The sequence below is a fragment of the Martes martes genome, assembly GCF_963455335.1.
Source record: "Martes martes genome assembly, chromosome: 1".
Taxonomy (NCBI): domain Eukaryota; kingdom Metazoa; phylum Chordata; class Mammalia; order Carnivora; family Mustelidae; genus Martes; species Martes martes.
Window position 1 is genome coordinate 178,721,742 of NC_137888.1, and position 16,388 is coordinate 178,738,129.

Sequence of the window (16,388 nt, forward strand, 5' to 3'; positions counted from 1 at the left end):
AGGGATGCCAGTTATTAGATTTGGGGCCCACCCTAGGCCAGGATGACCTCATCTTAAATTGATTACATCGGCAAAGACCCTCCTTACCAACAAGACCCCACAGCCAGGTACCAAGGGTGAGAACATGAACATAGCTTTCGGCAGGGATGCAAGGGAACCCGTTCTCCCTGTGCAGCACACCCTGGGTCACTGCAGTGGGACAGGTTTGTGTCTCCCCATTCACCTCCTTTCAGTTCCGTGACGCCCCCTGAGTTAGAGTGCTGGGCTGAATCACCTGCCCCGGGTCAAGTATTTATCCCGATGGCTATTTGATGATGACGTTTTGCTGATTCATGCAAATTAAACATGCCTGCGCTGTATATCTATTTCCTGTGACCTCTCTGGACTGTCTTCCATACTCTATATTCCTCTTGATCCTTAGTTACTGAGTGCCTGCCATATGCCTGTCATTGTGCTGTGTGCCAAGAGGGATGTATGGGAAATTAGACATAAGGAGCCCAATTATAAGGAGTATATAATCTAATCTGGTGGGCGAAACGGAAAAAAAACTATCAGCGTTGGCTGAAATTATCAGAGGACACCAGATAATATGACTTAATAAGAGGGAATGCCAACAGGACATCTGGTTCATTCTAGGTTTTATGGTAAGCAGTTTACAGGTGTTATACCCTTTCATCCCTGTGGAGGTTGTACCCTACTGGGCTGGTATTTTGTATCTGTTTTACAGGTGAGGAAACAAGCTTAGAAAGGCTTAAGCAGCTTGCCCAATGATCATTCAGGATTCAAATCCAGGTTGGTCTGATTAACGAATTTGGGTTCCTATGGACTTGACTGACCCTTCAATTCAGATCAGCCTTGATAGCCTGCTAGTATATGGTAGTCTACACTCAAACTACACCAAGTTTGGTTCTCCTTATACAGTTATCTCTGGGCTGAACTTATCATGCGGCAGTATCAAGAGTTTGCAGTAATAAATAGAATAAAATAGTTAAGCTACTCTTCAATTTCGATCTCAGCTTTGTTAAATGGGCCTTTCCACCTGATTTGTCTGAATTAATCCAAACTCATGGAACTTTCAGACTTTAATTCTCTAAGCTGGCCATGGATGCAAAGATTTGTCATATCAGGAGCCATCATTTTTCCTCTAAAGCATTAAAAGTGATTGAAAGAAACAACATGATCAAAAGAAACAACATGGAACCAACCAACCCTATTTTTAAGTGTTTCCAACCTTGTTTCAAAACAGCCTTATGACGATTGTTTTCCCAACAGCCATGTATGAAGCCATCCACTTTTGAAATCTGATTTTCCTGTGTAGACACATCCTGTTTTCTATGCTTGGAGAAGCAGGGAATACCCAAGCTGGCACTCAGTTATAGCAAATATGAAATAGACCATTTTCTAAAAATCGTAGGAATGTTAAAACCCATGTTGACTGGTTTTTACATTTCCCCGGCAGCACTCCCATGCTAGCGTTGGCATGGAGACTGGAAAAGGAAACTTTCCACCAATCTGTCACTTGCTACTGTTTCCACTTACTTTACTGGGAGTCCAATTTTAACAATTTCTTAAAGTTAAAACAAGTTTAGTTCTTTTTTTGTTTTGTTTTGTTTCGTTTCAGAATGTTTCTCAAACACAAAAACACAGGCAAAAAGATTTTAAAACTCCGTCAAAAATTTGGTTTTCCAAATACTCAGCTGTTTAACATTCAGATAATTGCCTTCCTTTTTTTTTTTTTTTTCACATTTAGTCTGAATGCTTTGGCATGGGGAACCCCACAGTCTGAAAGTAACTTTGTCCCGACTCCCTCACTGCGTTTATTAAAGAGGCTGAAAGGCGCATCTGCTTCCCAACAGTTTCTGGTCCCTAAGGGACCAGGGAAAGCCAGAGGTTCTCACCATACAGGAACATAGTTGGGCTTCCCAAAACCTCTGCGCAAGCAAAGTTGGCAGTGGTCACAGTGAGGTATTCTTGAAATCGTTTTCATTGAAGAAAAACGGGCTGTGATTCTTGGATCTAGGCTTGGGTCAGAGATGGAAGGCAAATTTGTCACTCGTTCTCTTGTGGGTAGCCTAGAACCCAGTAGGCACTCAAGTCCTGTTTGCGTGAATGAATTCATCACAGTGATGATGTATGGCCTCTTCCAAGACTGAAGGGTGATTTTCCTGGGCTGGAAAGTAAAAGAGAGAGTTTCCTACCTAGAGTTCAGGGGGCCTCATCCTGGCGGCCCCGAAGCCAGGCGTTCTCATTTCCCCTTGGCATCCTCCTGAACTGCTCTGCCTGACGCTGGCGCTGGCGCGACGTTACAGAAGGGAGGAAATGCATGTGAGAAGAATCAGGGAGGAGAGGGTCGGGAACAGATGTGAGCATAAAGGGAAGCATTAGAAAAGAAAGAAAGAAATTGGACGCCCACAGCTGGAAGGACAAACCGCACAGTGTCGTCAGAGATGTGGGATTAGGGGTGATTTTGCTTGCCCTTTGTTCTTTTTTCCTGTCTTCCACGTTTCCCGGTGTATTTGATGTGTCTTTTCTGTTCGGTTATTGGACCATGAGGCCAGACCCCAGTGGCCAGTACCTGGCATGCAGCAGGCGCCCTATGAAGACCTGCTGAACAACTGAACGGGTTCGGAGGCTCCTATCCCTCCTCTCGCCGCCTCCCCGGGGTGTCTAACCGCTTGGCACGTAGTAGGCGCTCCCTAAACATCTGCACAGCAAATGAGCTGCAAGTTTTCGGCGCCGAGCACGTGGAGCTTTGGAAACCAGGGCAGTGAACGAGCGCGTCTCAGACCACAAAGCGGCTGGAGCGCGTGCGAGGAGCGGCGGCGGGCGGAGGCGAGAGGCGGGAGGCTAGGCGCGGGGCCCGGAGCGGGGCGCCCCGCGGGGGGCGCTGCCTGCGTGGCGCCCGGGGCGGGGGCGCCGGGAGCCGCGCGCCGGCACGTGCTCGTCCCGGGGACGCCGGGCCGGGGTGGGCGCGCGTGTGCGCGTGGGGGCGTGGGGTGTGTGCCCGCGCCGTGCCCCCCGCGCGTGCTGCCGGGCGGGCGCCGGCGTGAGTCACGGCGGGGCTCGCCTTTATAACGGCCCGGAGGCTCGCGCCAGCCGCCCGCCAGTCCGCCCTCCCGCCGCTCCGCGCTCCAGCGAGCGCGCCCCGGCCCCGCGCCCCCAACGGCCCCCCAACCGCCGCGTAGTCCCGAGGGCGCCATGAGGGGCCCGCGCTGCGCCCCGCTGCTGCTCCTGCTGCTGCTGTCGCCGCTGCTGCTCATACCCCCCGCCGGGGACGCCGCCGTCATCACCGGGGTAAGCAGCCCTGGGCGCACCTGTCCGCCCGGGATGCGCGCCCGCGCTGCGCCCCGGGGGGCTCGGGAGGGGGGCGGCTCGGGGAGGGTCGCCCCGGGCGGGGACATCTGCCCCAGGTGCCCTTTGGCGCTCTGGGAGAGGTGCCCTACTCCAAACGCAGCGGACGGCCGGGGATCTTAGGTGCGCTATGGAAGAAAAAGTGACCAAAGTGTCACCCACCTCCTTTATCACCACCTTCTCCCCCTTGCTTCCCTCTTAGAACCCTGCAAGCTGAGTTTGGTCTGTTTTTCTGTTAAACTGAAAGAAGTTTGCTTTCAGAGTCTTCTCTAGCACTTCTTCGAGGCGTTCGAACCTCGAACCATAAAATTTGGGAGGCCCTTTCTGAAATGCGCAGGGGGCAAGACGAGTATCTCCCATTGCTGAGACTTAACCCTCTGGTCAAGGAGTTTGCTCCCCTTGCACCGTCCACAGAAACCCCTTGAAATAACTTGGTCCGAGGCCCTGTGTATGTTTTGAAAAGCAATGTGGACGCTTCCTTCTGGTTTCCAGAGGGCCCCCCCCCCGCCCCCCAGCTTTTTGAGGTTTTCCTTGTAAAATTTTTCCATTTCCAACTCCTGATAAAACACCTCCAGGGCTCGGGCATAATTATGGAGTAGGTTACAATGTAGATGTTTGTTTCAACTTAGTGTGGTTGTCCTCATCATTTCTGAAAGTGGGACCTGAGTCAGTTCTATTCTCACCAACAATTTTCTGTATGGATTTGAAGGACGAGTTTACCGTACTCTACTTTACATCAACAATGCAAAATCCCTACCATTTCCTGATTGTTCAACTGCTTTACTCTTTTAATTTTTTTTTTAAGATTTTATTTATCTATTTGGCAGAGAGAGACAGCGAGAGAGGGAATACAGGCAGGGAGAGTAAGAGAGGGGGAAGCAGACTCCCAGCTGAACAGGGAGCCCAAAGCCAGGCTATCCCAGAACCCTGGGATCATGACCTGAGCTGAAGGCAGACACTTAACGATAGAGCCACCCAGGTGCCCCTGCTTTACTCTTTTATCTTTTTTTTAAGTCTTAAATTATTTTACATCTCCATTAAATTACTTAAATTATCTAAGTGCACATTATGGGATTTTAAATAAAACTTACATGTTTGAATTGACGATACATAATGAAATATCGATATTTGAGGGAAATCTCCTTATCTTGAGAAAATAAAAGTTCCATAGTCTCCCAAGTGAGTTCATAGGTTTATAGCATCGTGAAAGCCCTTGTACAATAACAGTATTTGGTTATATCCAATAGGATTATAAGCATTGTGATATTTATTAAAATAGTTAGAGGTTTTTTTGAAAGTGTATTTGAATAGCTTTGTCAGTCAGTCAGTGTGGTTGAAAAAAAACTTTTTACAGGTCTTTCTAATATAAGAGTTGGAACATGATTGGTTTTTTTCTCCCACTCTTCCCCTGCTGGCTCATTTTAAATTTCTGCTAATCCTCTGAGCCCAGAATTCCTTTGCAATATAAGTATCTTTTTGTTCCATTCACAGGACAACACTATTTGAATAGATCTGCAATGGGTTAAGGATGAAGGGCATTAGGAAACAGCAGTCTAATTAAAATTATATAAACCTATGCATTTCTTTGTAAATATTTCCAAGAAGTGAAGTTTTTTGGTACAAAAGTGAAATTTTATCATATGGGATATTTATCTGTTAGAGATGCTTAGAGTGGACTTCTATGAGCTGTTTTTGTTGTTTTAACTCAGTGTTACCGAAAGAGAATTTTTTAAAAATTCCTCTAAGCAATGTAGTGTATTTATGTCTTCATGACAGGAACCATCTGGAGCCAAATGAAAAACCTGGTAACTTATCATCTTTTCAGGATGTTAAATATCCAAGTGATTGACCAAATTTTGGGAAAATTTTGGCTGGATTTTGATTGTCTTTTAAAAAGTGTTAGTGGGGCCTCAGAATTCCAGGTCTTGAGCATCTGTTGACAAAAAATACTGCCTGAAACCTCCACCTTAAATATTTACCTTTTTTGGTTAATAGGTGTAGCTATTTTGAAATTGATTTATGTTCCACATAGATTTGTTAAGACCATATTGGAAAAGATCACGTACTGAACTTCTCATTTACAAAAGGTCATGGCCATGTATACATGTCTCTGGCATACAGCTAACAATTGGAAAATGGAAATGTTTGGATGTTTTCTTCTGAATGTCCTAACGCCCCAAGGTGAAAATTGACATTTTGTCCACACAGTCATTTTAAATAGACGGAGAAAAAAAACTCTAATGAGGGAAATAAACCAACCTTAGAGCAGGATGGTTGATAATTTTTAACAAAAAAACAGTGAATGAGGGTGAGCCCATATACTTAAGTTTTGAGACTTGTGGCTGGCCCCCAAACTTTGAAGGAGAAAAGCCTTGAAGGAATGTTTTAGTTGTTTCCAATAAATATTAAAAAATTTATATTTTTGTCTAAATTATAGACTTTTTAGTTTCTTACATATATAGTACAACATGTTTTTACCTTATCACTAGCAAAACAGATTATTAACATACCGTTCAAACAAAGCATCCTATTTTTTTGTTGGTTCTAGGAAGGAACAATAGTTCTTCATATCTATTTTCATGCAAATAATTCAGACAGCATTATTTATTTCTATTTAGATAGGGTATGAAAACTCTTCCATAGTTGATTCTTTAATTATTTGTATTTACAATTTTTATATTGAGAACAGATGCCTTGAGTAATCGTTGTTGAGAATTGCATCTGTCATTTGAATTTCTAAATCTGATTAATCTTAAAGAATAGTTCAACTGATTTTGTAATGTACACATGTGTATACCCTAAGCCAATAATTTCCTTTTTTGCAGGTTACTCACCTGAAAAAAAAAAAAAAAACAAAAAAAAAACCAATAACCTAAGGCAAAAATCTTGGTTTGTCCATTCCCAACCTATGAAATTTCTTTCTTTAAAGAGGAAATGTGAAAATCAAGCCAGTGGTTTGAGAAACATCAGGTCTCATGAACCAAAATGCAAATATTTGAAAGGGAAAATGAGCACTTTTAAAATTTACATCAGTGCCTTTATGGGTCTGGAGCATTTCATGCCAGATTTAGAGGCCATTTAAATCCCTTTAAAAATAAATAAATAAATAAATCATTTTAAAAAATTGGGCCCAATGTATTCTGCGGTTGATAGTCATAAAATCTTGTGATTCAATTTATGTAGTTCCTAATGGCCATGTATGGTATAAGACTAATCCAGACTCGTTTTTCAAATTCAAAGCCAATTCAGCCACAAAACACTAGAAAAAGAGAGGTGATTTTCTGTGTATTTATTTAAGATTTTCATAATGTGTGGGCCATTCTTTAGGCCATTTTTTTTTTAAACTAGGAAAATCTCTTCTGTTCAGATTTTATGGTAAATATGTGCAAGTAAATGAAGATTACAGTTCTTTTTTATATGTGTGATTATTAAAGTCCTGGTGTTCGGAGATATAAAGAGCATTTTTGACTGCTAATTTTAGATTTCCTCAGCCTGAGTCTTGCCCGCCATCTACATTTATCTGTTTGTTTGTTGCATTTCAGGCCTGCGACAAGGACCCCCAGTGTGCCGGAGGCATGTGCTGTGCTGTTAGTATCTGGGTTAAGAGCATAAGGATTTGCACGCCTATGGGCAAAGTGGGAGACAGCTGCCATCCGCTGACTCGTAAAGTTAGTACATATATTCGTATTCATGGTGGTTCTCTTACGTTGTGGTAACTGATCTCCCAGCAAGGCCTATAGGACATGAAACCCAGGGTGTTGTGCTTGAAATTGTTAAGTTAGAGAAGATGGCAGTGGAAAACTCCCTCCTCTCCCCTCTCCCCTCCCATTTTAAAGAACTGGGTCCTCTACCATTGTTACTCTAGTGAATCATTTTCATATCCTTGCTGTCATGACATTAGCAACTTTTCAGAAAAATAATTTCAAACACGGGAATTTGCCCAAAAGGGATTTAGGACAAAAATACATGTGTGTAGTACAGTGTGTGCTTCTCTGCCGAAATCAGAGTACAGAAGTTCTTGAAAAGACTTCATATCAGAGGGCAGAAGTAAATAACTGTGTTTTGTTTCTTGCAGAAAATTATGCATGATACAGTTATCCTTGTATCTTAATGTAAAAGTCCTTTATTTTCACTCCATCTGTGCAAGACACTGTTCATAATCGTAGAGGTTAATGATATTTAATTTTCCGACTTCTTCTGTTATCTAACAGCTCAGTGTCCCGATGACCTAAACAACACTTTTGAACGGTTTTGGCAATGAGTGGCATGACCTGACGTAGGCAGGATTGGATGGTGCTTTTGAGGTGGGATGGCAGACGCTCCTGCCCACGAGGCCAGTCAGTGACATCACTTCAGGAAGCGGGGTGGGTTAGAGGCAGAAGGGAGTAGAAAAGGTATGTGGAGCTTGGAGAGTCTTGGCCCATTCTGAATCAAAACTTGAAACAGTGGGATCTCAGTAAGATGCCCCAGGGACGCCAGGTGGTGGTGCCTTGCTCCTCTAGCGCCACCTCCTGGTTTTACCCAGCAACAATGGGAAGTCGGGAGCCACAGAAGGGCCTGTCCCCAGCCAGGTGGCTTGTTGGAGGCAGAGCTGCGTGTGTCCTCAGCGTTCTCTCCTGTTTAAAACGGATGGAATGTTTGCAAAGTAGTCTGCCTTCTGGACTCTGCCGTCCACCTTTTTTTTTCCCCCACATGTGGTTTAGGGTGGACAGCTGTAGTAGAGCCCACCATCTTCCCTGTCCTTGACAGTTGTGGATGACAGTTACTGTTTTGACTTTCTCAGAGTGAAGGTAATGAAATAAACGGGCTTCTGTTGAGCTCTGAGAGCTGTAATAGGAACCCCACTTGTTTGGGTTGCTCTGAAGACTGAGTTTGGCTTTCCTGTGGTTTCCTTGAGAAATACTTCCTGTTCCATTTAGACCATCCATCCCCTGGCTTCACTGTCATTGTCACATGTGACATGCACCTTTTATTTTTGGCCACTTTAAGACAGGAAAGGTTGTAAACTGTTAGTGGTCTGTCTCAATGCCTGACTCCTGGAGAGGAGGTGACACCAGCCCAGCCACCTTGGGCACTGATGGCACTTTTGCCCTCCCCCTCATCAAGTGCGAGTCAACTTTTGTACATTGGAGCCACTGTCCTTGAAAAGTTTCCTCTCAGTCTTTTAAGAATGTTGTGGTTTTTGTGCAGTGTTGGTATACCCTTCCACTCACTGCATACCAGAATTGTGCAGCCTTTTTGCTAAAACAAGTGAATACTGACACATTCTATGCAACCATTCTTTGCCATAGCAAAGTGCAGTTGTCCCTTGTGGAAGACTGTGATGTCCCAGACACCCTGCCCTAAATGTTGTATATGCATTTCTCATTTCACACAACGAGCCCGTGAGGCACATTTGTTTCCTGCACGTTCTGCATTCAACCACGGTAAGCCTCAGAGGGACTCAGTGACAGGCTGAAGTCACCAGGTGAGAGGGCACACAGCGCCATGGGACTTCATGTCTGGCTGGTGCTCCACTGGTTGTGGGGTGTTAGTCCCCATACTCTCCTACCACCCTGAAAGTGGGTTTACCTGAACACTTTACCAAAGCTGGTTGGTGTGGGATGAGAAACAATGGTCCCTTGTGGGAACTTGTCACATCCTGTAGTTCTGATGAGTTTTCCAAATCCGAAGTATTTTAATAAGAGAACCAAATTCTCTTTCCCTGGTGCCTGAATAACTTCCAGTTCAAGTATATGAAGTACAAGGTCATTTCCGAGAGTAAACAATACCATTCTTCTCCCGGAAACCCAGGTACACCTCTACACCTTTGTTTTTAGTCACAGTTTTAATAACGAAGTCTTTAATAACAAGTTACGGTTTTCATAGTAGAATTAAGTGATAAAAGAACTAAAGGACTAAAAAAAAGAGAAAGGTTTTAATGTCAGCTCTTAAATATTCCCCTATTCAGATACCCATTTGGAAAGTGTTTCTAGAACTCAGTTTTACACCTTTTCCTACTGGATACTTTTCTGTCTTAAAAATACATTTTCATATGTCATTTCTATTTTTAAAGTATGTCCTGGAGTTGTTACTTGTTCTGGGTGAAATTAACTTATCCTGGTAAAAATCTAGTTACTTCCAGATTATCTCTCTGCTATATTCTATTCAAAACAACCTGAGAAAAGAAATTTTTGTAAGTGTGTCCTAGTGAATGTAACATATAGTATTCAACTTCAAACTATAGTTTGATGGTTCATCAGTGAACAGTAAAAGTGTAGACACTGCATAGAAAATTCTATTTTAATATGATGTGTTCATTCCTTTCTTTTTTCTTCCTTTTTTTTTTTTTAAAGGGGGGATTGTGGTCACAGGGCTTGGTGTTTTGAAAACACGACTATGAATAAGTCAAGACTACACCTGTTTAAATTTTTAACTTTCCATTCTGGCTTGACTTAGTCATAGCCACAAATGACTGTTTATTTTGATAAAGTGAGTAATATTTGATGAATGAAATTGCAGACTACAGGTAGGAATTGATAGTCACAGAGTTCAGTTTACTATTTTATTTGAGATACATCCACTAATTTGTGGAGTTTACAGTGACTGCTAGGCTATACCTTTATAATTGTACAGTTTTTAAATTTACATTTGATAATTGAAAAGTAGATTAAAGATCAATTTACCTAAGAACAGGATGTAGGTTTTCCAAACACATTTTTAATAAAATTCTTAACATATATTCATTTTTAACACTTAGGGATGAATTACTGAATCATGTCTGCAAGGAATATTTTGCTATTTAAAAATCCCACTATTTTAATATTTCTATTAATACTTAAACTTTTCAGAGTTTACAAAGATTGGCCATTTCCATCCCATTCTGATTACTGCTTGGCTTTGGAAGTTTATAATTATGTGGTTAATACTTTTATTTTTATTGCTTGTTAGTTTATAATTTTCTTCAATTTAAACAACTGTGTTTCCTCCCCCAAAATTGTTTTTCCTTCACTTTTTTTTTTAAAGATTTTATTTATTTATTTGACAGAGATCACAAGTAGGCAGAGAGGGAAAGAGAGGGAAGCAGGCTGCTCCCTGCTGAGCAGAGAGCCCAATGCGGGACTCGATCCCAGGACCCTGAGATCATGACCTGAGCCGAAGGCAATGGCTTAACCCACTGAGCCACCCAGGTGCCCTTTTGCTTTACTTTTATGTTAACATTTTTAGTATCAGTTTTACTTTTTGTTTTCTGGTGTGTTTTTTTGTTTTTGTTTTTTTTAGCTACACTTTAAGATTTGACCAATATATTTTCCTTTTCTGAAAAAAAAATTTTGAAATTAAAACCTGGGGTTTGTCTTTGTAAAAAAACAAACAAACAAACAGAAAAGGGGCTCCTGGGTGGCTCAGTGGATTAAAGCCTCTGCCTTCAGTTCAGGTCATGATCCCAGGATTCTGGGATCGAGCCCCGCATTGGGCTCTCTGCTCAGCGGGGAGCCTGCTTCCCCCTCTCTCTCTCTGCCTGCCTCTCTGCCTACTTGTGAAACTCTTAAAAAAAAAAAAAAAAGATTTAAAAAATTATTAACCGTTTCTGTTTTAGAACCAACCAACCAATGATGAAACATTGTAAACATACTTCCAGGATAGAGTATAACCTTAAAAAATATTAATTAAAATATGACTAATATAACTACAGAATTTAGTGGAAGCTGCGTGGATGAAAGCCCAATATGTTAATTTCCTCATCTTTCCTACCACAGAGCTCAAGAGCCATTATCTGTGTTTTCTCTCTCAGGGCAGCATCCCTGCTGTGAATACAAGTTCCTTGCCAGAGAGACTCAGGGGACATAAATACACTTCGGTGTAATATGGTTTCTCAGCCTGGGAACTGTTGATGGTATGGGCCTGACAGCTCTTGGTGGTAGGGACAAGCCTATGTATCAGAGAATGTTCAGCAGCATCCCTGGCCTCTACCACATGACGCCAGTAGGAAATGCTGGAGTGAGTTTATTCTAAAATAAACCGTCAAGTTGGAACTGAACGGTTGGCTCCTGGGCTCTCTCTGTGCCTCTCCTATGTCCTTTCTCGTGTCTCTGGCTATTAGACGCCTATTGACTTTGTCACACAACACGTGTAGAGCTAGGGGATGCCTGTGTGGCTCGATCGGTTAAATGTCTGCCTTCAGCTCATGAGGAATCCAGCCCTGAGCCTCCTCCCAGCTGGTGTGTGCCTGCGTTCTCTCTCTCTCTATCTCTGTTGCTATCTCTGTCTCTCTCTCTAAAATAAATAAATAAATGAAATCTTTAAGGAAAAAAAAATGTGTAGAGCTAGAAATGAAGGGGCCAGTGGAGAAATTGCCAAGTGTATCACGTCAGAAATGGTGCCCTTTGTCAGTAGGGGCTCGGTGGGAGAAGGAGAGGAGGAAAACTGCTATGATCGGGCACAGATGAAAAAGACTTGGCAGAGGGAGAGACACAGAGCAGATCTTGCAAAGGGGGAGTGGGCTTGCGGAGAATAAGAACAGGGCTGCAAGGTATAAAGATCCCTGCAGGACAGTGTGTTCACGATGTCAAGGTTGTTGGGGCAGATCTGGGCTGAGGCCAATAGTACCTTGTCACCTTCAATAAGAAAAAGGAAAATCCGCAATATTTTTGAGAGATTCACAGAGACATATGACCTTGGGAGCACGTTGCCAGGGTGCTCCCTAGGCCCTAGAACTATCCTGGAACTATCCCTAGGAAGGCCCCCTAGGTCTTTGGCTTCACGTGAGTCCCTCTCTGTGAGTTTGGTGGCATGGGTCACTTTGGGCCTGCTCAGTGCCGGCCAGTGGTGTATGGAGTGAGGAGAAGCCACATTACCTGGGAAGGACACCCCTCTGCCTTTAGGCAGAGCATGTCTGGGGAGATGGGAGGGGTCAGGAGATAGGCTTTTAACAAGTATTCGCTTAAGCGTCTGCTGTGTCTCAGGCTAAGTGCCACGTGTTCACAAATGAGATATCCTTTCTTCAAAGAGCCTGGAGTTGGGGGAATAGTGGTATTTGAGAAAAGCGCAAGATCTGGAAGAAAGCGGGGCTGGGTTTGATGATGACAGGTTCCCTTTCAGCTGGGTGACCTCAGTCAGCCGTGTCACTTCACTTCAAGAGGAAGCCACTTAGCTTGTGTCCAAAAAAAGGCAAAAAGCTGGCGTACAGGTTTGGTGTGACGTTCATGTACGATGCCTCATGAAGCCTGGGTCTGGCTGGCCACCACTGTCATTTTTCTTTGCAACTGTTTTCAAGGCACTAAGAATGCACATAACAGGCCAGAGAGTGCCCATGATGCCTTGGGGCCCACATCACTGGACGGCAGGCACCCCAAGGGGCTTTTTTTGGTGCTTAAACTGTCCCCCTGGTCCTCTGTCTTCCGTCACTACAATTCACGCCATGTGATGGGCCCAGGCCTTTCCTGTTTTGTTCTCACTGTCTCTTTAGCATGTGACGTAAGGCCTCGTAGGTTGGGAACAGTAAATGTCTGCGGAATGGGCAGATGAAGGAAATTTGCTTGGCATAGTCTGTGTGTAGCAATTTGACACGGTCGTTATAGTTACACTTCACTCAGGTCAGGCTCCTTTACCTCAGATGTTGCTGCCTCTGTTCATTTTTCTCCACATCAGCATCGTTGGCCCTTTGGGCCGGAGAGGTCTTCTTGTTGGGGCTGCCATCCTGTGCGTTGAAGGCTGTCCAGCAGCACCCCAGGCCTCCACCCACCACTCATGCTCCTTCCCCCAAGTTGTGACAAACAAAAGTGTCTCTGGATACCACCTGATGTCCTCTGGGGGGGGGGTGGAGTCATCCCCAGCTGCCCACAAAGTGGTCTTAGGTGTGACACAATGAAGCTCTCAAAGACTCAGGGCTAGAGCAGATCCGGGAGGTTGGAACTTCTCCTGCTGTCCCCTTGTAATCGCCCGAGCCAGTGCAGCTGGGCCCACCTCCTCCGACAGGTTCTCAGGGCCCACAAACAAACCAGCCATCCACGTGCCCCTGGAGCACACAGTGACAGAACCATTCTGAGCATGAGTCTGAGGGGCGTTGAGGGCCACGGCCCCTGCGGGCTGGCACTGTCACCAGAGCCTTGACAATAAGGCCCTTGTCAAAAGGCAGAGGAACCTGGGGTGGCTCTGCCAGGTTCTCCACGTGCATATCAACGCCCACCTGTTGCTTTCCTCTCTTCCTTTTGTATTTATTGATCCCGCCCAAAGATAGTGCCCAGCGTACTGAGCCCTGACCACTGTTTGGACTACCATACAGTTGAGTCTGTCCTCTTAGTTCAGCCCCCAAATAAGGTTAGAATGGTTCTGTCACTGTCTGCAGACAATTTTTTTTTACAAACAAAGGAATTATTTCAAAGGCATCTGGAAGATGCGTCTCAGACTTTCTCATTAGGACAGATAATTGGTATGGGCCTGCCTCTCTCCATGGCATACACTAGGAAATACACTAGAATGATAGAGAGCAGACAAAAAAACAGCAGAGTTGAGAAACAGACAGGATGCATTTTTCTGCCTTGTGTAAACTGTGGAAGGATCCCTGAGGCATGAGTCTCTGATAGCTTGCCTCTCTCAACTTATCCTGGACCAGAGTAATTTGCCGTCCCATTTCGTTGACTCATTATTGCCTCCAGGCCTGGGGAAAATCTCTCTAGCTTCCCAAGGAGGCAGAGTCTCAAGAGGGCACCATCCCCAGGGCAGAGAATGAATTTTGTTCTTTGCCTCTGGAACATATATGTACTTTGAGGGACTCCACTGGCCCTGAGACAGAGAACCATGTTGCTGGTTGCTGGTTGACCCCCTCAAACCTGCTTCACTGGTGGCATAGGCAAGACTCAGAAATACCACTTGGATGCCTCTTAGAATGAAGCCAGCTTTTCTCTGCTGGCTCTCCCTGGGCCGGGGTTTAGTTTGTTCCTTTTCTGTGACTCAAGCTTGCCTCCTTCTCCAGTTTCCCTTTTGTTCCTCCCCTACCCACACTGCTCAGAATTCTGACCCCTCCTGCCATCTGTGTGCAAATGTGTGAGTTTATACATTGCTTGTTTTCAGTGACTCCGTATTTACTCATTATAATATCATTGTGGTCATACCCTTAATGTCATGACCTCCTTAAGGAGCTTATTAATAGGATGCTATAAAAAGAATTAAAATGAAGAAGTAAAAGGCAGTATAGCTTGGTGGTTAAAAGCTTGGTCTCTCTGGTCCAGCTGCCAGCCAAGCGTCAAGGTCTGTGTCTGTGAGCTTGGGCAGGTTGCTGATCTCACTGTGTCTCAGTCTCTCACCTGTAAAATGGGTATAATGAAAGCATTTGTCATCTTCACAGAGTGGTTGTGGGATGAAAAAGGATAATAAGGTGCAGAGCGTATTGCTTGATTAAGAGTTCCAGGTAACACTAGCTGTTCTTATTCAAAGAGATTTCTCAAGAATCGGGTTTTTTGATTTTGTTTTTTAACGTTTCCTGTGCTCTGACTCAGTTTTCTTCTTCTGTCTTAGGTTCCATTTTTTGGGCGGAGAATGCATCACACGTGTCCATGTATGCCGGGCTTAGCCTGTTTACGGACTTCATTTAATCGATTTATTTGTTTAGCCCGAAAGTAATCACTTGAGAGTAGAAACTTTAAATGTGAACAGCCACATGATGTCTGTAAAGTCTATTTACTTGTGATTGTGCCAAACAAATAATATGCCAGAAAGAAATGCTGTTGCTTCCTCGGCTATCCAAGTAACATTTCTATCTTTGATGTTTAAATGACTTTTTTTTTTTAATTGAAAGCGGATTTTAATTTTGGATATGAATGTAAAGTGCAGGGCATTATGGAACCAGTTCTCATTTTCCCGTCTGTGTTTTGATTTGGCTGGGCTCTTTTAATGCCAATAACTCACCTATTTACACAGAAATGAGAAGAATAAGAATTTGATATTTTGTCACAGAAAATTTTTTTTCTTAAACCCTCTCCCACCAGCCCTGCCCACCACACACACACACACACACACACACACACACACACACACTCTGGGGTCTCTTTTCTCTCTTCAAAGAATTGTAAGGCTCTCACTTTATTTTTCACCATTTCCCTCACCAGTCCTCTAGCCTTTGAAAGTGGGGAGCAGGGTTGTTCCACAGCCTCTAATTTGCTCGCAGAATCACTGTTGAGACTCAGGCTTTTTGCCTGATACTTAAACAGTGAAGGGTGTGTAGTTGAACTAGACACTCCAGACTTCTGAAAGATGGAGTAGAGGTTGGAGTGCTTCCAAACTTTCACGGAACCTGTCCATGCGACAAGACTTCAGGTCCACTGTGTGACAGGTGTGAGTGAATCCAGAGGGAAGGGAAAGTCAAGTTAGTCCAGATATCTAGATTTGGGTTGGTTTAAAAAAAAAAAAAAACTTCTCCAATACAACATTACATTTATTTATCTTTCTCTTTATGAAGTTGTGTTTTTTTTTTTTGAAGTCTCACAGAGATGTTCCAGAAAATGTCACTTGAAGAGGAAGTATTGATTTTAATCTGGCATAACCCCCGTTACCATTTTAAAATCGGTATTAAGTTGTAATTTAAACTTCATTTGTAACCAGAAGATCTCTTATAATGGATTACCTGACGTCCTGCCATGTGTACCTATATCAATATTGCCGTGTAAAAATTCTGTATCAGAATAATGACAGTATTGTATATCATTTGATTTATTTTAATATTATATCCTTATTTTTGTCACTGTTGTCGTCAGTTTTTATTAAAAGCAGCTTTCTCTTAGCTCACATTCTAAAATGGGCAAAGACCCCAACGCTGGGCAGATGGCACTCACAGGACCTGCTTGTCACTCACTTTACATACAGGAAAGTTCTGTTTGCATGAATCTTAAGGTCGTACAAAAAATAATGTATAAATCAGTGAGGTTTGGGAACATAAAGGAAGATTGTGACATGCTAAACTGGCTGTAATCAGGAATGGACTCCTGTGATGTCACTGTTGATTCAGCAAATCATGACCCAGTGTTTATCATGAGCCATTAGGCGGGAGGCTAGGTGCTAGCCAA

The 16,388-nt window shown here is 43.6% G+C and overlaps 1 protein-coding gene across 2 annotated transcripts; it reads left to right on the forward strand.

Moving 5' to 3' along the window:
• Positions 1–3,198: 3,198 nt before the first annotated feature.
• Positions 3,199–16,028, forward strand: PROK2 (prokineticin 2; the record flags this gene model as incomplete). 2 transcript variants are annotated; one of them, XM_080829853.1, is made up of 3 exons in its annotated part: positions 3,199–3,294; positions 6,894–7,019; positions 14,845–16,028. In XM_080829853.1, the coding sequence occupies 3 exons, from the start codon at positions 3,199–3,201 to the stop codon at positions 14,947–14,949; spliced, it is 327 nt and encodes a 108-aa protein (XP_080685979.1). The 2 variants fall into 2 exon arrangements, with proteins under 2 accessions (XP_080685979.1, XP_080685980.1); XM_080829854.1 differs by lacking the exon at positions 6,894–7,019 and having other exon boundaries at positions 14,845–14,949.
• Between the last annotated feature and the right edge of the window lie 360 nt (positions 16,029–16,388).